Below are 14262 nucleotides of genomic sequence, written 5' to 3' on the forward strand. Positions count from 1 at the left end.
TCCACAAGCATCACTGATTTCCCTTGCTATAGACTTCTCCCTCTCCTCAACTAACCTTACTTTTTATCTCTCAGTTGTATCTCTAACCCTATAAGGTTTTCATCTATTTCATGAGCATATACTGTTATTATTAAGGCATAATTTTTGGCCATAGAGATCCCCTGTGAATTGAAATCTTGTAACTGCCTAAGCTAAGGTTCCTAGTTTCTCAAAACAAAACAAAAACCCAATTCACTCTGGTAACCTTGTGTAGATACTCTGGGTTCTGAGAGGCTGGAAGTTATTTCTTTAGACTTAATACTAAAATGAAATATTTAGGTCTATTTCTACTGTTGTTTAGTATCCGAGCACTGAGCATAGGGCAGTTTTAGTTACTGAAAGTATCTAAGGCAAGATCTTTTCTGGCTGACACTTAACATCCAAAGAATCAGTAGGCCTTAACATCCAAAGAATCAGTAGGCCTCCGCCAGGCTTACATTGAGAGTGAGGAAGGGAAGTGACCTATAAAGGTCTTTTTATCTGGACCCCAGATTTAGCCCACGGAGCCCAAAGCCCATTCTGACATGGGGTGTCTGTGTTCTTGACGTAGACCTACATGCTGACCTCTAGCGTCCCACAAACTAGAAGATCTGTTGGAGCTACAGAAACGTTTAAATTAGGGGGTATAGGTATGGGAGCTCAACCCCAAAGGGGCAATTAAGTGAGAAGCCCAGTGTCTGGCGGGATGATAGCTGTTAGCATGAAGAACAACAGGAAAGCAAAACTGGTGTATCCTTGTGTGTTTGGAGGCGAGGAGAGTACGGGCTGGAAAGGGGGATGCGAGAAAGACCAGAGGCGTCAATGCAACTTGCAACTCCCCGGAGCGTACCAGGACCAAGGCTCCATCCTCCCAGCGCAGCCCAGACCGCCCGGGGTGGTCCCGGCCAGCAGAGGGCAGCAGCTGGGCGGGAGAGTCCTGGCGAGGGCCGCGCGGCGTCGACCGGCTGGCGGGGATACTCATTTTGAGTGTGGGGCGAGAGACTCGCGCCCATCACTACTCGTCCCCTACCCTGTGGCCACGGCGCGCTTCGGGCCGCGTTTCGGGAAGTGCGTGTGCGCGGGGACTGGGGTCGCTGCGGAGGGCCGGGCGCACATGCCCGGGGAAGGAGAGCGGAGGGCGCCCCGCGGGTCCCCGGGAGAGAAGTGGAGACGGGCTTCCGCGGGCGCCGAGCGGTAGGGGATCTCCGCGTCCGCTGCAGCGTCGCTCGCCCCATCCTCTGCCGGGCCCCCTCAGCGCCCCGGGCTTCTCCCGCCGACACCGCGCCCCGCTCTCGGGGCCGCGTCAGCACCGGGCCGCTCGGGTCCCCCGCCAGCCCCCGCTCCGCTTCCGGGTCCACGACCCGCGCCCCATATCCGCCAAGGTGTGCCTTCCGCTGACACTGTCCCGGCCGGAGCGAGGCCAGTCCAGCCAGCTGAGCCCCGCGCGGCCGCGGCGCAGGTTTGCGCTCCCGCCGTCGAGGACTGCGGCGGCCGCGTGGGCGTGGGCCGGTCCCCGCGGCCAGGGGGCACAGGGGTACGGCAGGCGCACTTGACCGTGGGCCCCGAGCGTCCGAGCCGCGCTGCGCCGGCGGCGGGCTTTATGTAAATCGGGGCTGAGCCGGGGCGTCCTAGGTAGGATGGACCAGCCCCCCGCGCCTCGGCCCTCACGTCCAATAAGAAGAGCCCCAGCTTGACACCTGCCTATATACAGGCGAGCGCGCCCCCGGCTCGCGGACGGAGCGCAAAGCCCGCACAGCCCACGCCGCGGGCGAGCGAGACCTCGTCCCGCCTTCATGACTTCCAGTAAGATCGAGATGCCCGGCGAGGTGAAGGCCGACCCCGCCGCTCTCATGGCGTCCCTGCACCTCCTGCCGTCGCCCACGCCCAACCTCGAGATCAAGTACACCAAGGTAAGGCGCCGAGAGGGCCTGCCGTCCACGGAGACTTTCTAGAACCTTCCTTCCTCTCCATGGTCTGTTAGGGGGAGAGGGTGGCGAGACGGGGTCTGGGGCCCGGGTCTCCCGGGCCAGCCTGTCGTCCCCGCGCAGCAGAGGGACAACACCCCGTCCTCGGCGTTGGGGCTTCTGAAGTCCTGCCGGGATCTTGGGACGCGTCGGGGACTCGCCCCAGCCTGCCGCGCGGCGCTGAGGGTCGCCGTCAACGGCTCCTTCCCAAACCGCATTTGCCGCTGCCTTCTGGTCGAATTCTCAGCGTCCCGACTGCTGCGGGGAAGGCGTCGGCACCGCTTCCACTCCTCAAAGGGGTAAGAAGGGTTCCCCGCCAGGTCGGCCACGCAGCCTGGCCGCCTCTTCTCGGCCGTGCACCTTCAGGGGCCGCAGGGCTGCTGGCCCCGCTCGGGTCCTCGGCAGTCCGCACGGTGCGCCGCGAGCGGCTTTCGCGCAGGATCGTCCGGCACGCAGCGCTCTGGCCGCCTTTGCAGATTTAATGGAAACCTGGCTGCTGAGTACAGTAGATCCGATGTCAGCATTTCATTCGAATTCTGTAGGCAGTGGCAGTTTTCCTGGAAAACTTGAGAAGTCTTCAAATTCGTGCAAATTAATGGGTTCGCTTTTGAACTGAAAAAAAAAAATTACTTTTTGTAACGAACTCTGACATCTCGGGTTGGCCAAGCAGGAATTTTTTTGTTGCACCACAACATAAAAAGGAAATGAGTTCGCTACCTTAATGTAAATAGAATTTACTTCCCACAAATTCGACATGGAAAAAAAATGCATTGATTACACACACGGTGGGGGGGGGGGAGGTTATGTTATGGCATTGGGGTGGGAGAGAGAGAGAAATAGATGCGATTTAAAATAATGTTTCCTGGAGTTCCTTTTACAGTTGCCCTGTTTGATTTTCTATTCCTTTTAGTTGATTTCTACTACAGACATCGCCCAATCAACTTAAAAGCATACTGCACACACACAATACGGTTAAAGTTGTTTTCCATCATGCTTATTACGAGATAAACTAAATTTTGTCCAGAAGTAAATAGTTTGGTTTTGGCTTAAGGGTTGAAAGAGAAATTTATAAAAAATCCATCAGAATATTGAAATCTTACCTGCTAAGTTTTAGGATAAAAATCAGGGTGACTTGTGTTTTGAATGCCAACTTAGATGGATTTAATGTACCTGTTAGCTTTTTAGATGGTGTGACAAATTTTTGAAAGCCATTTTAAGGAGAGGTCGTTAATGGTTACAACCATTTAGGCGTTGTTTGCATAACAATGGTGCCAATGTGTGGCAATTCTCCGGGTTTAGGAACAAGCAGGGAAAGCATGCAGCAAAAGAGTTTTGTTTTATGAGGGTCCCTAACCTCTTCAGGCTCTCTTTAAAGGTCTTAGGATGCAAGAGCTATGCTGGAGAGAGGACTTCAGATTTGGGAGGGTTCGATTTTAGTCTTACTTTGGATTGGATTTTCCTCACAGCCCCTGAAAGGAGTTTTAAGTATCTAGGAATTTAATTTTGAAACTCTTCCAGTTCTCTTTTTCTCTGACAACCCTCACTCTATTTTTTTCTCTTGTTCTCCCCCAGTAGGAAAGACAACTGATTTATAGCTAATTGAAGCCTTTAATGTGGAGTCTTCTAGCTCAGGGGAGACTTTTATCCAGTATCCACTTTCCCACTTATTACAAAGAAAAACAATCAAAAATGAAATAATGGATTGTAACTTGATTCTTTAATTTGTGGGGAGGAGGCACCTTATTTTAGGCTTGGCGAACAACCCTCATAAACAGTGAGTATTACCAATCTAAAGTCAAGCTCTTTTCACAAAACCTTGTAAAATCAGGTATCTGCGAACATTCCCAGCAGCTTTCCTCCTCAGCTCTTTAGTGAGACTTCTGAATTTTCTGAGAGAAGCGGCATGGGCAAGCAGCATCTTTAACATGAAGAGCAGAAGCTGCTCTTTTGGCAGCCGAGGGTAATGGGTAATGATTTTTTTTTTACTTAAAAGGAAAGTAAGATTAATGGAGAGTTTTAAAAAATTCACTTATGATCAGGAAATTATATTAGTGAGTTTAAGCACAAGAATGAACAAGGTACAGTAGACAGTCCTTTAGAACAGTGATACCACATTCATTAGGATTTTTTAAGAGGGTAATAGCTAAAATATTATTATGCTAGCGTGATTGTTGAATAACATGTAGGAAAGAAATACAATATTTGTGTCAGAAAATGGTACAAGACAAATATAGATGGATCCTTAATAATTTTTGTCTTGTTAAACAAAAACTCTTCAGTGAAGGATATATAATGACAGGACTTTAAAATATGACTTGAGGACCAGTATAAAGTCACTACTTTTATGTAAGTGGTGATATTTTGAGTATTTCAAGTAGCATGCATTCAGAAAACTTTGCACTTGTGATGTTGTATTTTTCTGTATTTTTTCACCATTTTCTTTCTTCTTCTAAAAGTATTTTACATTTTTTTATAAAAGGGGAATAGGGGAGATCATACGAAATAAAAGTTACTGCTATTGTCTGTCCAGTGAAAATGCTCCAAAATTAAAGTTCAATCCCCAAGAACGCTGAAAGGGCTGAACTCGTGGTTTTTGTATTGACTCTCGGGCAATTGCATTTAGTTTTTCAAATAAGCCTTCCTCTCTGAAGTTCCAACACCCATTTAGAACTGATCATCAATAGCAATACCATTTTTTGGAATATGTCTATTTTTATTTTCCTAATACAGCAAGCTAGACCCCAAGTTTTAAAAGTGATTCTTTTTTTAAGGAATATGTTTAAACAAAACAAAACAAAAAACTACAGACTGCATTAGTCAAGAAAGACTGATAACTCCACCAACATCAAGTAGCGAGGGGACCACTTTGGGGCCGGGAGAATGTGCACTCTCTTCCTTGTGTCCTAAGGAGACTGCTTAACAGCTAGCATAGGAGTGTTATTGTTTTTAGCTGTGCTTTTATGAATTAAAGATTTTCTGAGTTGTTCCTGTTTTATCAGTCTGGTTTTAAAATTTTTGTATATCTGAATATATTATAGGAGTACACACATTATAAAATCAAGGCTTGCTCTTTGCTGACTGCCCCTAACTGCAGGGGCGATCTCTTCCAGATTCCCAGAAGATCTTTGAAAACTTTCCGACTTTATCCCACCCCTACCTTCTCTATTGTCTCTATCATCTTTTCTGACTCTACTAGTCCCTCCTCCCCACCCCCCCCACTATACACACATGCATTGTGCTGTCTCTCTGTTGATCACTTTTCAGTGGGAGTTTATGCCCATAACTAACACTAACATAAAGGGTTTTGTTTTCCTCTAGCATTTGATACTGTGAGGAGCTAAGACATAGGGAAGAAGGGGGTTATGGAGAACTGACCCACTAAACTAGAAGAGAAAAAAATAAAAGGCAATTAACTGAAAATTAGAGCTAATGTGCATTGGGTAACTACTATTTATTCTTTTATTTATTCATTTAACAACCTTTTATTGAACACCTACTGTTTTCTGGGATCAATTTCAATTCAGTTCAAAGGATTTTTAAGTGGCATCTTCCTAACAACAGTACTTTTCATTAAGCTGGTTGGGCTGAGGAAGCATGGGCCTCCTAGGAGCTTAAGGTCTTTTTAGAAAGATGGAATGCCAAAATTTGGTTATCAGTATGGCAGTAGTTCAGTTGATCAGTGTAATAATAACAATAATGATAATACTTATAATGCCACTTACATCGTGTATGGGACCTAATGACTTACCTAGCACTTTCATATGTATCTTATTTGATCCTTGCAAAACGTTTTGAAGGAGACAGAGTAGGAAAAAGTAGGAATAATTGATAAGGAAGACCTTGGCCTTGACTTATAAAAAATTGATAAGAGCTTTCCTCACCATACACTTTGCTTTTCCTAACAGTCACATACTTTTTTTTTTGAGAGAGTTTTAAATCTTTATTTTTGTATATTGCTTCTGTTGCAAACATGGAGAGAATATGAACTGGTCTACTTCTTTTAAGAAGGAGCTACGTTTTGTGACTTCTGATTCCCTGACTTTAAATTACTATATTTGCTATTTCTATGAGTTAGTTGGGGGGGCGGTTAGGTCTGAGGCAAGATTCTTGCCTATCCCAGGGATTATTTCTTAAAAGATGGTACAGGTTTGGTTACTTCCAAAGCTCTAATCAAGATTGTCTGCTTGATCATGAGTTGTTAATCAAATTTCGCATTTAATGGGGACCTCAGGTTTTCAAAACTATACTTTTTCATAATTGGACAGCTTTCTGATGTTTGTATCATCTCCATTTAACCCAGGGAAGCTAAACAACTTCATTGTAGGACTTGAATTAGATAACTTTTCGGGGGTCCTGCCTGATGCCTTCTACTATACAGGCAGGAATCATGTGGAATCATCATTTGCTGAGGTGCTTTTGTCCTTTATTTCTATAAAATGAGGAATTATAGTTTCTCTATGTAAGGGTAGAAGATTCTCAGAGGAGCGCGTTCTGTGAGGTCTGATTTCCTTGCAGCCTGGCTTAAGAGAAGCCAGGCATGCGTAAGTTCTCTGCTGCATTAGACGATGATTAGCGTGATGATCAAACCATGACCAAAACAAAAACATCTCAAATATCAACATAGTTCTGTCTCAAGTCTTTCTCAGTTGGATAATGAAATACAAATACTAATGTCTATTTTTATCTTTTTAGTTATCTTAGTGACAGCTTGTAGGGGTCAGCAAACTACAGACTGTTTGATTTTGTAAATAAAGCTTTATTGGAACACAGCCACACCAATTCACTTACATATTGTCTGTAGCTGTTACTACAATGGCAGAGTCAGGTAGTTACAACAGGACTGTATGACCCACATTTCAGAAAAAGTTTATAAGCCCTTGACTTACTTAGAAAAAAGAAAGGCTCTGAATAAAAATAGGCCTTTGTTCAAATCTAAGTCAGATTTGTACTTATTAGCTATGTGCACAGTTAACATTTATTCACCACACAATGCCAGGTATGGTGCCAGATTCTGGAGATGCAATAGTAAGCAAGGTATGGACAGTGCCTCCTCTCAGGGAGTTTCTTCACTGAGTATCAATTTCTACATCTGTCAAAATTAAGGTAATAGTAGTACCTACCTTACATGATGGTTATTGTCAGGACTAGGCGAGCAGGTGTGTGAAAGTAAGTGGCATATAATGATAATCAGCTAAGGGCTAGATCCATTTAATTTTTGGGAAGTGATGAATACATTTGTTGTTTCAAATTAATGGATGCCCATTTTAAGAAAGATCAGAAATGTATGATCAGTAAAGTTTTCTGAAACAGGCCATTGTTTACAATTTTAATTAAGTATAAGAGTTTAATATTCTGGGTAACTGTGGAATCCTTATATGTTTACACTAGATTTTCATCAAATGGGATCCCTTGGAGGTTTCCCTACCAAGGACTTCTCTTTACTAAAAAGTTACTAAAACAATTTCCCAGCCAGTATTTTACTAATCAAATTAGATGTCTGACACTTGTGCCAAAATTCTGCATCCATATGCCTCAGTATACCCAGTTGGCGGGGCCTAAATGTCAGATGGCAAAGAGTCATTTCTGGTATTTTAAGTAGTTTGAAGAAAGATCTTGCCAAGTCATTGGTGCAAAAATCTGGGAAGTATGGCAGCACAGGAGGACATTCTCAGAAGATACCTTTTGGAAATGGGAAGGTATCTTAGTTTATGTAATTTAAAATTGAAGAGTCTTTCAGTGGTCCTGATTGCCCAATCTGGGGGCACTTCACCCTCCAAAAAGTAAAAGTACCCACATAGTGACTATTTTGAAAGTCCTCCTAGCATTTCTTTAATTTCTTTGTTTGCTGTGACAGGTAATTTCAAAGCCAGTCATTTCCCCTCAAACAGCAAACCAATGCAGAGAAATGATTGCCATAGTGTCACCTTGGTTAATTTTTAATTGCCTTTTCAGACATGTCTTTGAGCTTTATTCCATTTTACCTTTCAGATATATGAGATAACCCAAATTGGGAATTTCTTATCTCTGGCATTTCTCTATTGCTAGTCTGTCTACTTCTAAGATGATGGAGTTATGTGTAAATTGTTTCCCTTCAAAATCTTAATGAGTTTATTTACAGTAAGTCTCTGTTTTGTCACATGATTTGAAAACACTTCCAGCCTTTGAAAATTCCAGTTGGAATAATAATTGAGTGCTTTCACCATCTAGACTTTTGCCAGGCTCTCAACAAAACTTCCCTGGGGCTAAACGTGGGGGTTTATTGACTTCTGTAGAATGTGGTTAAAAATTAGAATGTCTGTGAGTGAACATTCTAATTTTTATTATAGAAGGAAACTTTCCTTTTACTGCAGTTCAGCTCTGTTACCTCCAGAAGTAGATACCTGCTCTATTTCCTTTCCTTACCACAATCTGACCTTTGGAGAGCCAAAGTAGCAGTTTCTTTATCCCTAGATCTCTGGAAAGATAAAACCTATTGTCCAGTTGAAACTGGAAACACCTTATTTAGACAGAATTTAGGATATCATGGGTACCAAAACACTTTCCAATATTGATTATAAACTATAGGGGAAAAATTCAAAATAATTAAAGATTATATTTTTATACATTTTCTTATACATAATTTTAATTTGTCTAGCCTGTCTTCGGATTTCAAGTCCAATGACTCTTAGGATATTTTGCCCTGGGTCATTTCTAGGGATTTCTAAGAGATTAAGCTGAGTCAGAAAATGGTATAAGTTGTATGGCTCTTCCCTCAGTAAGGATGGAGCCTACCTCTAGGTAAGTGGATCTACCAAGGTAGTGTGAATTTAGTAAACCCACTAACAGGCAGAAATCACCTATTTCCCTCCTCCTCCAACCCCCACCATTGACACACACCAAATATATGGACTGAGGTGTGTGTAATGATGTAGGGTTTAGGTTGAAGGAAGAGGGGAAATAAGAAGACCTTGCCTGGGAAGACAAAATGATGAAATGTCTCTACAGATCTGCAGAGGATAACTTAAAGTCTTATTTCCCCAGGTGTGAAAATTGGACTCTCTCACTGAATCCTTTTTGGGAGGAAATCAGGAAATAGTGTCAGACTGATTGGTTGAACATGAAACCAGTGAATTCTGCCTTATCTATATTTTAGAGTCTGATAACTAGCATACCAATATAACTTGATTTTCACAGGGAAGGTTATCTAATTGTATTATCTCGGGGTTATTTTTATCTTTAACTGCAGTCAGAGCTACCCTTTTGCTCCCCTGAATTTATTTGCTTGTTTCTTCATTTGATGTTTATTAGAGCCTCTTGTGTACAAAGCATTGTTAATCACTGTCTGGCACAAAAAGATACATAGATGTGTACCCTGTCCTGAAGAGGGAGGCTGGAGAGCATTCCTATTTGGGTGTGGGATGAGAACATGCACACAGATAACTATGGTGCATGATAGAAGATGCTAAATTCTTGACATGAATGCACTTAAAGCACCATGATGATTCAGAAGGTAAAGAGATGTTTCAGCCTCAGCACAGCAACAGCACATTGTATTGTTAGACATACTGGAGAGGAAATCAAATATTTCAGTCATACAGCAGAGTATAGACAATATAACAAGCGTGCATACATATACCCAGATGTTTGTTCTTAACTGCCCTATTTGCTTCTAATCTTTTTAAGGAAGTACACTGACGCTTCCCCTATGAACTTCTCCCATTCCCCTCTCTCCTCTCCTTCCTTTCTCAGAGGTATTTAGCATTTATCTTTCCCATTGGTGTACGTATTCATACATGTATATGCATTCATAAATGATATATGTTATTGTCTCGCATGCTAAACCTTTTAATATAAATGGTACCATTTATATCTTGGCTAACTAATTCAGTACTATGCTTCATCCTGTTAGTTTAGAGAATTTAAATTATTCCATAGCACCAGGCTTGAAAATAACATTACTTTGTTTTTTGTTAATATTTGAACTCCTTGTGTTTTAAACTCAAAGCTGGTGTTATACATTCACCTTCGTATTTGGATTTCGTAAGTTATTTGATCTGTGCATGTGTGCCTCTAATTCTAAAGAACCTACCGAAGAATGAAATTCTCCAACCTTAAAACTGAATCTAGCCCTTCTGTGGATGTTACTTATGTAATACCTAACAGATGAACATATTCTCTGAAAGCCCTTGTTACTTGTTTGCACTACTACTAAAATGTGCAATTTTTGCCTTGTATTATATTTTTCTACGTAATCTTCTACTCCTAAACTGTACTAGATTATAAACTTTCATTCATGTTGGTATTTTGGAAGCATCTAGTTCAGTGCCTTACAGTATAAATGCTTAGGGCATATTTGTTGAATGAATACTTGTTATATTTTATCATTAATAGCTACTAATAGCAATGAATTATCTTTTTATTAATACTTCATTAATATATTATCCTTTCATTATTAATGCTACGGTTTCCAAAGTACTTTTCACATATGATTGCTTTTAATAATTGTGGCAGTCCTATTATGTGAATATTATATTAATATCCCCATTTTATAAGTGATACAATTAAGCATATTAAAGTTAATTAATTTTTCCAGGATCAATAGCTATAGGTGACAATTCCAAGACTCAAATAATCCTTTTCCTTCCCTCCTCCTAACAGTAAGAACAAGCACAAAAACCACAACAAAGACAAACAATTTTGGATTATTAGCCTAAACCTCTGCTAAATGTTTTACAGGATAATCCCAAACCCAGTTCTCTGACTACAAATCCCAACCTTAAGTCCAGTTGGTATTGTTATAGCTATCATTAGCAACAATTTCAACCTGACATAAAGATGAGAGTGTGTGTTCAAACAAAAAATAAAAGTTGATATAATCAACACTTTAGGTATAAATCACCTGGGTAGGTGTGATTCTTTAGGCTATGGGAAAGAACTGTATTTTTGGATTCTCACTGGTTGGGTAGTCACACATGGCCCTTAATAACACCTGCTTGTTTGTTTTTTCAGTCAAAAAGTGCTTTTCTTTGGTATGGTTATTCAGATTCACTTGGGAGTGAAGATTAATGAGACTGTTGAAAGCGAATATATTTCATAGTCTTTCAAATCTTCCTCTCTCCCCATAGGCCATCATTTTGTGTTATTTGACTATAAATTGTGTGGGAGAGGCACTTGCCAGAAAGAGTTGGGTGGATATGTTCTATCTTGCCTTTATGAGCAACCATTTCTCACTAAGGCTTAACTACTGTTAGATCCATCTATTACATGTAACCTCAGCGGGGATGCAGAATAGAGAAACAGTGGTCCGCAGGAATTCATGCAATAACCAAACTTTAACAGAGTTGCAGTGACAGAGGGTGGTGGTGATTGGGATGCACAATTAATGTTTCATTGTAAATGGCTCAAAAATCCTGTCTAAAGAAACTACTGTCAATTTCTGTCTTCACTTTTAGAGAGAACACATTTCTCTTTCTCCTCTACTTCCCAGTCAGACATCCCTTCTTCTCACCTTTTCCATCTCCACGCACTTGTGCTTCTCTTCTCCTTCCCTAAGCATTTCTCTCAGACAGGCCCCTGATGACCCTCATTCCTTGGTTAGACTCATTTACCTGTTTTCATAAAGTGGTTAGCTGTGCCTGGGAACCTTTGTAGTCAGCTCTTCCAGCTGTTGGCCCGAATGATCCCTAGGGAGACCAGAAGCAATGAACCTGGAATAACCACATTTGACTTCTGTGAGCCCTCTTGAGAATTTAGTAATTACTTAATGGATTGAATTGGTGACATATACTATTCCAGAAAACAGCCTAGGTTGCATTAAATTAACCTTCACAAATGGGTATTTATTGGGTACTCTTAAAAGACTACATGTGTTGGCTGTAATTGCTCTTCCATGTTTCTCCACACTGATAGGTATTTGTACCGAGTGAAAAATTTCTCAGATTAAAGCCTGGGTGGTAGTTGTAGCCATTTAGTGATGTGTGTCATTGTGTTCAGCACATTGAGCATAAATCCTGTCTTGTAAACAGCAGGGAGACTAATGAGGTTTGCCCACATTCTGGTATCATTACCAGGAATTCCAACAGAGAAAAAGAGAAGAAAGAAAGAAAAGAAGTTCTTTTCGGAGTGATTTTTGCAACTCCTGATGATCCAAATTAAGGAGAGAGATGATTGCTCAACATTAAGTATAGTCACGTATGTATAAATATGAGTACATAAACTACATTTAGCTAAAACAGAAACCAAACATTCTGCTTTTATGAACACTGGCAAAGTCAGTGACTTAGTTCTACAGAGAGCTAATGAAGGGCTTATTTATGAGTGTCTTTAATTGTGAGGGTGTAGCGGGACGGCTATTGAAATAACGCAGCTGTTAACATGATAGCACACTTTTTGCTTTCTCAGAACTCATCATTACAGCCAACTAAAATTTCACATTATTTTTTGTCTTTCAATTTTTGGAGTGATTCTGCTATTATTTTTATAGTCACAAATGACTTCTGAACAAACCAACTGTCTTGTGAGAAATCTTTCAAATGTGTTTTTTTAGGTTTATCTAAGATCTTTATTATTACTGCTAAATAACTTGTGTGTTTGATAATGTCACATCAAGGGATTCAATTATTGCTTAATGCCTGGGCTACTTATCTTCCTGGATTCAAATTTTCATGAAAGCTGGTATCATCGCACCTTTGGCACAAAGTGTGGTCCGCACATTTTTGTGTTTGAATAAATGAGTAAATGGATGAATACTAGAAAATAATATTGTCTGATCCATTTGCAGAGTTACTAATAGACAGAATGCTGGGACTAGAAAGTGAATCCCAGGGTAAAGTGTTTTGAAATAAATAGCTTTCTCTTTTTAAAGAAAGCACATGCATATTCTCTCTCTGTCTCTCTCAAGGAAAACTCCCTTCCTCCACTCCCACTTACCCCTTCCTTTGAAATAGAAGCCCTCGGGGTACATTGTAGAGTAGTGAGCAAGGCAGTGGACTGTGCATTAGAAGACCTGTGTTCTGGTCCCAGCTCTGCCAGGGATGTATGCTCATTTAGCAGTTCCTTGTACATGTAGGCACACGATAAATAGTCACTGAATTAATGAATGAACAAATTACTCGATCGCTTATTTGGTACTTCCTCGTACGCTAGGCTCTCAGGATATGAAAATGCTTTGTGATATTGGGTAACTTACTTAAATTCCTTAGACATCACTTTTATTACTTATAAAGTGATAGGACGGAACGAGTTGCTTATTTACTAACCCACCTAGTACTTATAAAAATGACTGGATTAGAAGAGTTGTAAGATTTCTTTATCCCACCCTGACTCTGCAGAACTCTTTAATTTCCTGGGTCCCAACCTGGGATTATGAGATCAGAAGGACAATACCAAACTTGTTTGTATATCTAGTTACAGTCTTTCTGGGACCCAAAATTTTCACTCAGAACTGTGTTTTTTAAAAATATTTTCCCAAGGATGTCCTTATAATTACCAAAAAGTAGCCCACAGAAATCTCTGTTAGTGATTCTCCTTATATAAATGAGTGATTAGCAGTGTCATAAAGATCCACTGGAAATCAAAATTTTTGTGTTCACTGAACACTTAAGAGTACTAGAAATTAGAGCAGTGACTCCCAAGAGAATTCCTCCTTTAAGTCTTAGGGAACATTGATTTTAATACTTGGTAATAGTGGTAGAAAGAAAAGGTTTGTTGGCACTTTTCCTCCAAACCATTTTGGCAGCTTCTTTGTCAACCTAAGCTCATGAAAACCACGGTGGGTCGGGTAAACTCTGTGGAGAGGGAACTTGTCAGAAGCTACGGCTTTTCACTTGAGTCTAATAGAGACTTAGCACTTTGCAGGTCAGTGCCACTGCTATTTGTCTCTGACCCAAGAGATCTGGAGTTCTTCACATCAAAACCACATCTTGCTGAGCAGAGATCAAACGTAGGAAGGTAAGGATTCTGCCAGTGATTTATCATGCCAAGGAGAGTGATCAGGCCATATGGGGCTGCTGCAAATGAAGTTGACATTCCGGCAGTTTCTCTTATAAGTCTCACATGTAGTTATGGCTAGTTTTTCTTGTAGAGGAATTCCGGGTCAAGTGGCAGCTTTCAGTGGCATTTCTTAGCAAGCCTTACCCCCAACATGAGGTTTACTTCAAAATCACGTCCTAGCAAGATGTTTTCTTATGGTTTATGTAAATAGCAAAAAGGGATTTCTTAACCAAATATTTCAAGGTTAATTTGATCTTTTCATTTGATGTCTCCTATTTTTCCCTTTTCTGGGAAGGTAACTATTAAAAAA

At 41.1% G+C, this 14262-nt stretch overlaps 1 protein-coding gene across 2 annotated transcripts in view; it reads left to right on the top strand.

Moving 5' to 3' along the window:
* The first annotated feature begins 1763 nt into the window (after nucleotides 1-1763).
* The window catches only part of ALDH1A2 (aldehyde dehydrogenase 1 family member A2), a 103156-nt gene continuing 90657 nt past the window's right edge, over nucleotides 1764-14262 (top strand). For both annotated transcript variants that reach the window (XM_007165940.3, XM_007165941.2), the window contains exon 1: nucleotides 1764-1928. In XM_007165940.3, coding sequence (XP_007166002.1) covers nucleotides 1812-1928 — 117 coding nt within the window. In that variant the 5' untranslated portion in view covers nucleotides 1764-1811. The remainder of the gene's footprint in view (nucleotides 1929-14262) is intronic.

This window comes from Balaenoptera acutorostrata, chromosome 3 (genome assembly GCF_949987535.1).
Source record: "Balaenoptera acutorostrata chromosome 3, mBalAcu1.1, whole genome shotgun sequence".
NCBI classification, from domain to species: domain Eukaryota; kingdom Metazoa; phylum Chordata; class Mammalia; order Artiodactyla; family Balaenopteridae; genus Balaenoptera; species Balaenoptera acutorostrata.